The sequence below is a fragment of the Chiloscyllium plagiosum genome, unplaced genomic scaffold (genome assembly GCF_037043375.1).
Source record: "Chiloscyllium plagiosum isolate Xiang-an unplaced genomic scaffold, Cpla_swu_hap1 HiC_scaffold_7, whole genome shotgun sequence".
NCBI lineage: Eukaryota > Metazoa > Chordata > Chondrichthyes > Orectolobiformes > Hemiscylliidae > Chiloscyllium > Chiloscyllium plagiosum.
In genome coordinates, this window is record NW_028270145.1 from 77,664,313 (window position 1) to 77,677,215 (window position 12,903).

General features: G+C 37.2%; 1 protein-coding gene across 7 annotated transcripts in view; it reads left to right on the forward strand.

The window, feature by feature from the left end:
• LOC122551689 (solute carrier family 35 member F5-like) overlaps positions 1-12,903 on the forward strand; it is a 108,040-nt gene that overhangs the window by 27,774 nt on the left and 67,363 nt on the right. For all 7 annotated transcript variants that reach the window (XM_043694011.2, XM_043694018.2, XM_043694016.2 and 4 more), the window contains 2 exons: positions 2,412-2,499; positions 2,688-2,749. In XM_043694011.2, the coding sequence (XP_043549946.2) occupies positions 2,412-2,499; positions 2,688-2,749 (150 nt within the window). The remainder of the gene's footprint in view (positions 1-2,411; positions 2,500-2,687; positions 2,750-12,903) is intronic.

Genomic DNA, 12,903 nt, shown 5'->3' on the forward strand with positions numbered 1-12,903 from the left:
TCACCCTGCATCTGAGCCTAATTTTCTGGGAAGGCCAGAAACTGGTTTTGAACTTGTTAGCTTTAGCAACAACGATTGGAAGATCGAATGCTCTGACAATTGAAATTGTAGTCAAAAAATTGCTTCGTCTGTCAATAAAAGTTCTATCCTACTTCACTATGTGCTCTTCCCCTTAACTTAGTCATCTGAAAACTGTGTGACTCTTACCAAAGACATTCATATATGTTGAAATGCTAGGGCCCCAATACATATTCCTGAGGGCCATGACTCTCCACATCCTGTAATTCCAGAGAACCTTTATTTTATCCCTGTGTCCCGATTTGAGTTTGGTTCCACAATCCAAAGAGGCATATTACAACACGGAAGTTGAACCCCTCTGTTAATTAAAACCAAACTCCCAAAAAAGTTCACCTCACTGTGAGTGACAGAGAACACCTAGCTTTCACTATTTAAAGAAAAATAACAATTTATTTTCCTAACTCTAATACTGAACATTAAATAAAAACTATTCACAAATCCCAGCTCTCCTTTTCTTAACTACTTACTACCTGACACAAGCTCTATAAAATATATACTGTTCCAATAACAGAATTATCAAACATTACATTAGCTTTTCTCAAGACCATACTCTCTCTGTCTTCTCCACTCAATCTTCTGGCTGATGATCTCCCTGGGTTGTCTACTTTTGTTTTACTGCGAGTATGTTTTGCATGAAAAGATACCCTTGATAGAGCGTGTTTTCTAATTTTTTTGAGAGCAAAATATTAGGTGGGCAGTTCGCTCTATGATAGTTGCTTGGCCTATCGATGGTAATTGCTGACTCTCTGACCAGTTTTCAAAATGCTCAGTTTTTTAATACCCCCCCAACATTGTACCGTCATTCGTCTGATGTTGTCAAAATGATAAATTCAAACTCGATTGGGTTTTAGTATCCTGGGCATAAATTTGGTTAAATTTGAATTATTGTCAAAACCGCAACCAAACCTCAGATATTCATTTAACAACCATTTGTGACATGTATGTATTTTGGAACAGCTGAACTCCCAGCCTTTCCGTTCAGGCAGCTGAGTCTGCACTTTAAGTTTACTTCTAAATTCAGAAAACATATTAATTACCATCTCAAAACACAAATAAGTCAAATTTCAAAAATGCATGCTGACACGTCTTTGATCAGCTCATACTTTTCCAACATTTAATCATTCTCAACTACAGTTTTTAGTAACTGATGTATTTGTAGTTATCCAGTTTCTGTTTCGCTCTTTTAAAATAATGGAACGGCATATCTTCTTATTTCTTAATCACATTATTTCCTTAGTAATTATCATCATAACTGTTAACAATTGTTACTGTACTGTTTTGTTTAAACTGAATTTGTGAAAAAAAAAATGTTTTTGGCATCCTGTGGAACTCCTTTGTAAAATTCAGGTTCAAGTTCCTGCCCACCTCGTGATGGAACTGTTATCCGTGGTACGGTAACAAAACATAATTGCTCCAAAAAAAATCACTGAATCTATCTAGCATGGGGAATCAATTGTTTTTATTTTAAATACCCTGCTGATACAGATTGGTATAGTTAAAAATATCTCGAAGAATTTAGTAAGAAATGTTCTCAGTAGAAGTTTTTTTTGCTTGGATTACTGCTTTAAAAAAAGACTTCTAACAATGCCATCTAGCGTTCAGTTTCAGCTACCTGACAAAGTTGGTAATTGGCCATAAAAACATATCAGTAAATAGTGCAAATATTAAATGTATAAATTTAAAGTGCTAAGGTTAAATGGTTAAAGACAGTTCGTTAGTGAGATGTGAATTATTTAAAAATTCTTCTGAAAATATAATATTTTTGACTTAATTTCAATATTATAGAGCCTATACACATTTGTCATCTGTGTTAATTCCTGCTACCAAATAAGTTGAGCTGTTAACTCATTTTTTCGTCTGTGGATATATCTTTTAAGACGCTTGTAAAATAAAGTGAGTTATATGAAAGTTCTTCACACATTGTTAACATTCTGCACTTCTAACCACTTCCTTCCTGGTTTCCACATGCTTGTGTGGCCCTGAATGACGTGTGTGTGTGTGTGTGTGTGTGTGTGTGTGTGTGTGTGTGTGTGTGTGTGTGTGTGTGTGTGTGTGTGTGTGTGTGTGTGTGTGTGTGTGTGTGTGTGTGTGTGTGTGTGTGTGTGTGTGTGAAAAAAGGAAGGCAATATTAATTGTGTGTTCAACTGCAATTGTAATTCTCCAGTTGACTTTCATAAAAAATATTTTGGGTTCTAGTCAGACATGTTGAACTTTTTAATGTAATAATAATTGATTCTGTTGAAATACTGTCTCAGGAAATTTATGTACACATTTACAGCATTTTACATTTTTAAAATAATTTGCTTGTCATTTTGAATTTTTTTCTTGGACAGGTCTTTTCACTTTACTTCTAGCTGCAATGTTTCCTAGCAACAGTGGAGACAGGTTTACGTTATCCAAATTATTAGCAGTAATTTTAAGGTATGTATCACTAAAATTTGAACAAATATTAACATTTCTGCTAAACTATAGGATTTTGGTTATAGATGCTGCCTTTTCCTCAATAAAAATATTTGCTCTATTTGTCATACATTACAGCTGTAATCTCATCCTTAAAGGAGCAATTCCTTGTAAGAAAAATTGGTACATTTTTCTGTTTGTTCTTTTAGCATTGGTGGTGTTACCCTTGTAAGTCTCTCAAGTAATGATACAGAAGGAAAAGGCATAATAGGTAAGATATTTTACTCCATCCTTTTGTAGAAAATTGCTTTGAAAGTAACAATTTTTATTGTATTATGTACTTATTGCCTGCCAATTTGTGCATTGTTCAAAATTCATTTTACTTGTGTATTGCCATTACAAAATTCAATACTGATTTTATTTATTAGGTCAGCACAGTAATTCTCGCAAAGTACAATAATAGACTCATTAATGACAACAGTAATGAATTAAATGTTTTCACTCAACTTGAGTCATAGACATTCAGACTATAATGTAAATTATGTTTTTAATCAGTATTGAGCATTTTTCTGAATGTAAGGAATGTCTTTGTGTTCTTTCTTCAAGACAGTGGTAAATATGGAGGGATTATTTAGTCCCATCTTTATTAACTCTTGAAATTTAACAGCAACAGCAGTTGTTGTTTATTTTTATGAACAGATATTGACCAAGGTATGTTCTGAAATTGTAAACATTCACCATTATTATTTGACTGAAACTGACCGCACATTTGAAGTTCACATTTTTGTGGAGTGAAAGAGAAATTCAAAAGTTGCTGTTGATTAATCTATTCTTCTCTAAAAGATATGCAATGCAGGCACCCTCCAAACTGCAATCAATAAGAAATCAATTAAATTGATAAGAATTACCACTTCACTCTATTTGTTTTACTGTAAGAATGCTGGAAAAAGATGAATTTATTGAATGAATTGTAACTGGATTTCTAATGGAGGACTAATTCCAATATTTCTGTGAAACATACTTTCTTGCTTTGAGAAACATATATTAATGTAAAATTTCTCTGTTAGGCAAGCAGTCTCCTTGTTTTTTTTAAAATTATTTTATCTTTGTTTTGTCTTCTATCTTAATCTAATCATAATTAGTTACTTTGATATTGGAAAAATTGTGCAAGTGCAACTACCTGGTTTGCTATGTTTCAATGTGATTGCCTACTCAGCTGCTTGCTAAAATTACTGCTGCGCACCAACAGATCACTATGCCTTCATGCTAGATTTTAACTACTCCCAGGAAAAAGGGAAAGCAACACCACAGAGATGGTTAGACATTTGTGGGCAACTTGATTCAAAGCTGATGGCAAGTGACGTTCTACTTCTGTTCATTACATAATTCAAGTTAATATTTATTACATTGCTGGGACAAATGAGTTTAGATTGAAGCGCTTAAAAAAAAAATTGAAGATGTGGTTTTATCATGCAAGTATGATGCAAATAATTTGTTTCAGTTTTGCAGTATGAACTCTAGGTTAAAAAAAGGTTGTAGCAATTTACTGAAAAATGTGACAATTGTTATATAGATATTTTCTTGTTTTATTTTATTTTTCTTAGGTTCAGCATTGCTCTCCATTACGTACCCTGAACTCACGTAAACTGGCATGCAAACTTCATGCAATATAAATTAAACAGTTTTAGCTCAATGAAATTAATAGTGAAGAATTAAATGTAAATTACTTTTCTCCACAGAAAGAGTACTCACTTTCTTTCCCAACAGACCAGACAGAGATTTGACAGAATGGCTTCAAACCTGACCTAACATCCTTCTCGCCTGACGTGGAAGGCTAACAAAATTGAGCGGTCGACCCACAAGACTGACATGCTGAGTGTAGATGATTTATTTAACAATGCATAAAACCCAGATAAAGATGTGGTGAGAGATCCCTGCCCACTAAACTTATCATTGAAGGGTACCACACCCAATCTATGATCCCATCACGCTCTTGAATGTCTATGGGACAGAAATTGAGCTGCTCATCTGCTCAAAACTGTCCCCCTTTTCAATGAGATCATAGCTGATCTCGATCTTAACTTCTTAGCTCCATATATTTTGGTACATTGTGTAGTAGAAATATTTAGATCTCAGATTCAAAGTAATTAATTGATCTAGCTACTTCTGTTTCTTATTGAGAATGTTCTACAATCCTATCATCCTTTGCACACACAAGTATTTCCTAAATTCTTTTCTGAATGGATTGGCTCTAAGTTAAAATTATGTACTCTTGCCTTGGACACTTCAACACAACAGAAAGAAGTTTCCTCCTTTGTATCCTATCTGTTCCTTTCAAAATCCTGAATTCATTAATCAAATAATTTCTTAACCTTTGGTATTTTGGGGAATAACTCATCTAGTTTATATAATCTCTCTGCATAATTTAATCCTTGGAGGACTGTTAATATTCCAGTATTACACTCCTTCCAAGGACAGAATATTATTTTCTGAGGTGCATTGTCTAGAATGTTGTACTCTTACTCCTGCTGTGATCTAACCAGGATTTATGCGATTATAATAAAACCTCTTCCCTTTTGCACTGTAGTCTTCTAGTTAAATGATATTAATCTTGTTAATTTTTTTTGTATCTGCTAGGATTTACTAGATTTTATTAAAATCTACTGCATTTTACCAACTGTACACGTGAATGTCAATTGTTGTTAGCTTGTCACTGTTAATGAAATACAAGGCTATGAGCCAAGTGCTGGAAAGTGGGACTAATATAAGTTTAGAGTAATTTTTCTGATGGTACAAGCTTGATGAACCAGAGGACCTCTCCTGGACTGTATGATTCTATGATACCATGCTATCCTTTGGACCAAAATGGATGAACTCCAATGTACCTAAGAGTAAAATCCTTTACCCACTCACTTAATCTATCAATGCCTTTTTGTAATTTTATGCTTTCATCCACAATGCGGAAAAATTGCGAACAGAGATTCCAGTCTCAGAATAAGGTGTCAGTCATTTAGGACTGAGCAATTTCGCTTTCATAGAACAAGAGTTGAGTATTGTTGGAGTTGGGGGAGAAAATGTCATGCTGTGGCAGTCTTGTTCCTTTCATTTCAAATGGACCATTAATTTTGATTTCATTAGAAAAAGATCTCTCATTTTATGCATTCTAAATTGATGTCCCATTTGAAATTTAGCATTCTAACATTTGTCCCAATGAGTGCAATACAAAAAAACTTCAACAACACATCTGTCTTTTCCGTAATACAAGGAGAAATTTCTTCATTCAAAGGGTTGTGCTTCCTTGGAATTCTTTGCCCTAGAGGATTGTATATGTTCAGTTGTTGAGTATGAGTTATTAAATGATGTGGAATAATGTGGGAAGGTGTAGTTTCAGGTAACAGATCAGCCACGATCAGGATGAATGACAGAATAATCTAGAAAGAAAAAGTCTCTTCCTGCTCCAATTTCACATATTGTTATGTACTTATGCTACTTACAATGCCACAAATCTTTGTGTCATCGGCAATCTTACCAATATGACTCTCCGTTATGTTACCAAAGTAATAATGAATAGTTGAGGCCCTATTGTCCGCGTTCCCCCTAAATTTCCTTCTCTTCTGAGTGGCAGCAACTTCTGGAGCTGCAAGTCAATGCTGTGGTCCATGTCAGCATGCCACTCACCGTGTGTAGAATGGAGGAGTGATTGCATGCATGCACACAGCTGTGTAGCTTAGAGAAACATTGACCTGTTGCTGATCAATGAGGAATAACATTAATTATTTTACCAAATCCAGTAAATACTATTTATCCCTACTTTGATCCCCTAACCCATTCTCAAACCTCACAAATAATTCGTTTTCAATCCCTTGAGCTTTAATTTTCATTATGTCTGTTATACCAACGTTTCTAAATTCCTTATAGATGTTGGTAAAACTTATATCCACTGGCATCTCCTTATCTACTATTTGTGTCGTTTCCTTAAATTCATTTTGGTTTGTTAGACATGACCTCGCCACTACAAATCTAGTTTCGCCTACTCTTTAAGTTCTTTCATTAAGTGCTACTCACTCTATCTTATATCTTCCCACAATTTACAGGTCTATAATTTCCTAGCTTCTGCCTCTCTGTTTCACTTCTTCACAGTTGCCAATCAAATCCACAATTGCCAGACAGGTACTAATTCTTTGATCTTTCTCAAAGTGACTGGAGCTTCATCACTGCAGGCATGCTTACTTATAGAAAAGTGATTCAAATCCTCTTGAAATTACGCTGAAAAAAATAGATGACTTCATCTAAATTGAGAAGGATGAATATTCATAGTGATATTGTTTGAATAGCTAATCTTTGATAATGGCCAGGATCGTTATGATTGACATGAACTCAGTATGTCTGCGCTAAGCACATGGTAAATTTAATGACAAGCAATTTGCATAACATTTGACTGCCTTTAGTCATACAAAATGCAAATCAAAAATTCAACACCACCAAAAAGTACATTTTTGACATAGCAGGAATTGTTTGTTCTGAAAGACCGATCTGAAGTGGTAGTGGCAAAGCTGTCTGATTGCAGAGCATCCTTTTTTTTACAGTGAAATATTCAGCTAAATACATAGACCATGAAGTTCCACACTCAATTTCTAGCTTCCTGGTAAGTCAACATTTTAGCTAAAGAATAAAAACCTGGCATTGCTGCTAACAATCCAAGTGAATGGATAAGTAAATGGGCGGCATGGTGGCTCAGTGTTGCTTTACAGTACCCTAGACCTGGGTTCAATTCTATCTTCGGATGACTTTGTGGAATTTATAAGTTCGCCCCGTGTCTATGGGTTTCCGCTGGGTGCTACAGTTTTCTCGCACACTAGTCCTCTAGTCTTTGGGTAACTGCACCTCATTCCCACTAATTTATACTCTAATTTAAGCAGGGCATTTTCCACAAACCCCTAAGAGTACTTGTTACAGATTAGACTGAGACCCACAGTGCTCCGGACTACTCAGTTAATTATGTGAGGCAAAATATATATTATGCTGACTACAGGACACCACTTCAAGCACTCTCTTTGTGACTAATCACAATCCAAATTTAAGTAAGTCTATTTGTTTGATTATTCAATTTGAAGGAATAAATTTCCACTCTTTGGCTATATAAGAATTCCACAGAACTGCAGTGAAATTACCATTGTACCCACCTATATTAAACGTCTAACAGTAACTTCAATATGGTTCAGGATTCCTGGTAATACTTTTGTTTGTACCAGGAAAGCAACGAGACCTGGGAAAAGGGATGAATATAGGACAGCAAGCCTTGAGTGCCTTCTGCACTGGAACCTCAATTGACTGCCTTATTGGCTGCTGGAGAAAGAAAGGAAATTTTCAACTTGGTGCAGTAACTTTAAGAAGTCCTGAAAAAGAGTCACATCGGACTTAAAAGTTAATTCTGTTCTTTCTCCATTGATGCTGCCAGAACTGTTGAGTTTCTCCACCACTTTCTGTCTTTAAATCCAATCATTTGCCTGATTTTAAATTTAATCCCTAACCCACTGTTGTCTTGTACAATAGCAGTTTTGGACACTGGGCCCTCATTGGTCTGCAAGCATTGAACATTGATAGTGAATTAAAGACAAACAACGTGGGGGAGGCATGGTTGGGTAGCATGGTGCCCCAGTGGTTAGCACTGCTACCTCACAGCACCAGGGACCCGGGTTCGATTCCAGTCTTGGACAACTGTCTATGTGAGTTTGCACATTCTCTCTGTTGTCTGCGTGTGTTTCCTCCAGGTACTCCGGTGTCTTCCCACAGTCCAAAGTTGTGCAGCTTAGATGAATTGGCCATGCTAAACTGCCCATAGTGTTCAGGGATGTGTTAGTTAGTGGTAAATTTAGAGTAATTGGGTTGGGGGATGGGTTTGGGCAGAATACTCTTTGAAAGGTCAGCATGGACTTGTTGGGCTGAAGGGCCTGATTCCATACTGTAGGGATTTTAGGAATGTGTTTTGCTATGGCAAACATGTAATTGTAATATAATTACCCACTTTGGATATTGAACATCCCTGTGCTGTCACTTCTGAAGATAGAAGAGAGGAACTAACCAGTGCTCTCCACCTGATTTACTATGTTAACCCATTAATCTAGTACCTGAAAGTATGATATGATAGAGTGTGTACATGATTGATTGATTAAAAAAAAAAGATGCTGGCCCTGTATAAGGGAAGGACTTTGATTTAGTTCTGTCTGGTTACCTTTATGCTTTCGGTCTTTAACAGTTGCAGCATGATTTCTGCAGATGTACTCGAGAGTTTAGAGTTGCAGAGCTCCACTCTTTTACAGTTTTGGTTTTATTTGCTGCCTGGGTTTGTAACTTAGTGTTGAGATGTTGCAAATTTGAAGAGAACTTCTCAGTGACAGGCAGTGAAAAATGGATGAATAAAAGAAATGGGCAGATCAATATATCCAGAAATGCTTTAGTTTTATTACTTGAACTGTTTTGACATAAATTCTGACTTCAGTGAAGTGAGAATGAGTAGGACAAAGTGCTGTTACCTGCTGCAGCACTGTGTTTGTTGTCAGTCACAGTCTTTGAAACACTCCTAAACATCTACAAAGAATCTGGATGTGATGATTGTGCATTACAATATAATTCTGAATCAAAGCTACCAGATCTGTTTGACGGTTTACTCAATGATGGAACAGGCTTGAAGGGCTGAATAGCCCACACCACCATCAAACTCAAATGTTGGTAAAACAAATCAGCTGCAAACCGGCACTCAGCATTACTTTAATTTACTCTGTCATCGACAAATTATTTTCTTACTTTTTTGCAAATATATACATAATTTGCATAAATATGTAATTCTCTCAGTTTCCATTTGAAGTTTTTGTTAGATTAATGGTATTTGCTGCCTTTGCTATTATTTCAAACTGCTAAATAATTTGGCCAAAATCCATGTTAATTGAAGTGTTGTACTTTAAAACTCTGTTAGAACTGCCAAGCTTCAGAAATCAATTTCAGTAAAATAATTGAAACCCGAAAGGTTTCAGAAGAGATATACAAGGATGTTGCCAGGGTTGGAGAATTTGAGCTGTAGGGTCAGGCAGTATAGGCTGAGCCTGTTTTCCCTGAAGCATCAGAGGCTGAGGAGTGACCTTATAGAGGTTTATAAAATCATAAGGGACATGAGTAGGATAAATAGATAAGGTCTTTTCCCTGGGGTGAGGGAGTCCAGAACTAGAGGGCATACGTTTAAGGTGAGATGGAAAGATTTAAAAGGGACCTAAGGGTCAACTTTTTCACGCAGAAGGTGGAATGAGCTGCCAATGATGGAAGTTAATACAATTACAACATAACAGACATCTGGATGGGTATATGAATAGGAATGGTTTAGTGGGATATGGGCCAAGTGCTGGCAAGTGGGACTAGATTAGGCTAGGGTATCTGGTTGGCATGGATGCGTTGAACCGACAGGTCTATTTCCATGCTGTGCATCTCTATGACTCTGTTATTGACTCAGTGATGTGAAACCAAAGCAATATGAAGAACATATCTGCAACATAAATTACAAACCTTCGTCAGCACTACTATCCAAGATAGTGAGAGGAACATTTTTATTCTTTCTCAAAACCAAATTCTAGCACTCACCCATCAGCTAAGTTGAGCAAGCTGTCAATATGTGCTGGCACTGTTAAAATAGCACTAGACTTTGATGTCCTAGTCTTTCCTAAATTCAAATGAGGAGGATTGGAATTAAATTATGTGCATTGAGGGAAAAACAATGTGAATGGAGAGTAGATGTACCTAAGTGTATTGTTGCAAAGAAATTTGTGTCACCTTAGAAATATGAAGTTATCACACAAGCAGCCATAGTTCTATTTGTGCTGCCTATTAAACATCAATCAGACATTTATCAAGGTGTTAGTATGCACTTTGATCAGGTAATAAGGAAGGCAAATGGAACTTTGGTATTTATTGCTAAAGGAATAGAGTATGAAAGTAGGGAAGTGTTGCTGCAATCGTACGTTGGAGTATTGTTTACAGTTTTCATCCCTTTACTTGAGAAGGGATTTAATTGTATTAGAAGCAGTAAAGAGGAGGTTCACTTGATTGATTCCAGAGGTGAGGGGGTTTGTCTTATGAAGATAGTAAGCAATTTAGGCCTATACTCTGGAATTTAGAAGTATGAGAGAAGATCTAATTTAATTTATAAGATCCCAAGTGGGATTGATGGACGAAACATAGGATGTTTCCCCTGTGGAGAAATGTAGGATGAGAGTTCATTGTTTCGGATAAGGGGTAGCAGGTTTAAAAGTTGAGGAAAACTTACTGATCTCAAAGGGCTGTGAATTTGTGGAATTCACTACCCTTGAATGCAGTGGGTGCTGGAATATTGAGTAATGTTAAGGGAGAGATACAGACGGATTGAAGGGTATTGGAGAGCAGGCAGGAAAGTGCAGTTGAGGCCGAGATGAGATCAGCCATAATCGTATTGAATGGCGGATCAAGCTCAAGGCTCTGAAATGCCTACTCTTGCTTGTACTTCTGATATTCTGATGATGAACCATTAATGATCACTGCTATGACATACATTTTCAAGAAGTTTGAGATATTTTATGATCTGAGTGTCTTGGAATCTTTAAAGTCAGAGAAGTGATCAACAAGAAGCACCAAGTAAGAAGTGGTTTCCTGGACTGTTATTGAATCTTGGTGTTTAAGGTATCTCGTACTGCGATCTGTTATTTATTATAATGGTGAGGCTGAGAAGTTTTAGGAAGTATCACTGCCACCAGTCCTCCTTCCTGGCATCAATTTCAGCGACTGACATCATGTGAGGAAGGATGCACACACTCCAGAAGATGGATTCAATCGTGATAGGCAGTAAGCATGTTTATGTCTTACTGCCAACAAAAGCCAGTTTCATTGCATCTGATACTAGATTGGCTCTTCAGACATCAGACTCAGCTTCAGAGTAGGTTCACATTTCTACAACTGAAATATTTTCTCACACATTTTGGTAACAAGCAAAACTGTATAGCACTTTCAGGAATTGTCCTTATATCCTGATAGGTGGAGCTTATATTTTGATGTCATTATACCCTTTTAGGAACTAACTGTCTTCTGTAACATTCATGATTATAAATTCTTTCTCTCACTGCCAATCACAGAAACATAGAAAATAGGAGCATATAGAACATAGAACATTACAGCACAGTACAGGCCCTTCAGCCCTCAATGTTGTGCCGCCCTGTCATACTAATCTGAAGCCTATCCCACCTACACTATTCCATGTACGTCCATATGCCTGTCCAATGTCGACTTAAATGCACTTAAACTTGGCGAATCTACTACCGATGCAGGCAAAGCATTCCATACCCTTACTACTCTGAGTAAAGAAACTACCTCTGACATCTGTCTTATACCTAACTCCCCTCACTTTAAAGTTGTGTCCCCTCGTATTTCCCGTCCCCATACTTGGAAAAAAGCTCTCCCTGATTATCTTTTATGTCTTTATTAAGTCACATCTCAACCTTCTCTCTAACGAGAACAACCTCAACCTTAGCCTTTCCTCGTAAGACATTCCTTCCATACCAGGCAACATCCTAGTAAATCTCCTCTGCACCCTTTCCAAAGCTTCCACATCCTTCTTATAATGTGGTGACCAGAATTGTACACGGTACTCCAAGTGTGGCCATACAAGAGCTTTGTACAGCTGCAGCATAACCTCCTGGTTCCAGAACTCAGTCCCTCTCTTAATAAAGGCCAAGACCCTGTAAGCCTTCTTAACAACTCTGTCAATCTGGGTGGCAACTTTCAGGGATCTGTGTACATGGACACCGAGATCTCTCTTCTCATCTGCACTCCCAAGAATCTTACCATTAGCCCAGTACTTTGCATTCCGATTACTCCGTCCAAAGTGTATCACCTCACACTTATCCACATTAAACTCCATTTGCCACCTCTCAGCCCAGCTCTGCATCCTATCTATATCTCTTTGCAACCTACTACATCCTTGGTCACTATCCACAACTCCACCGACCTTCGTGTCGTCCGCAAAATTACTAACCCACTCTTCTAAGCCCTCATCCAGGTCATTTATAAAAATGACGAACAGCAGTGGACCCCACACCGACCCTTGCGGTATGCCGCTAGTAACTGGACACCAAGATGAACATGTTCCATCAACTACAACCCTCTGTTTTCTTTCAGCAAGCCAACTACTGATCCAAACTGCTATGTCTCCCACAATCCCATTCCTCCGCATTTTGTATAATAGCCTGCTGTGGGGAACCTTATCGAACGCCTTGCTGAAATCCATATACACCACATCAACCGGTTTACTCTCATCTACCTGTTTGGTCACTTTGTCAAAAAACTCAATAAGATTCGTTAGGCATGACCTACCCTTCACAAAACCGTGCTGACTGTCCCTGATCAGATTAT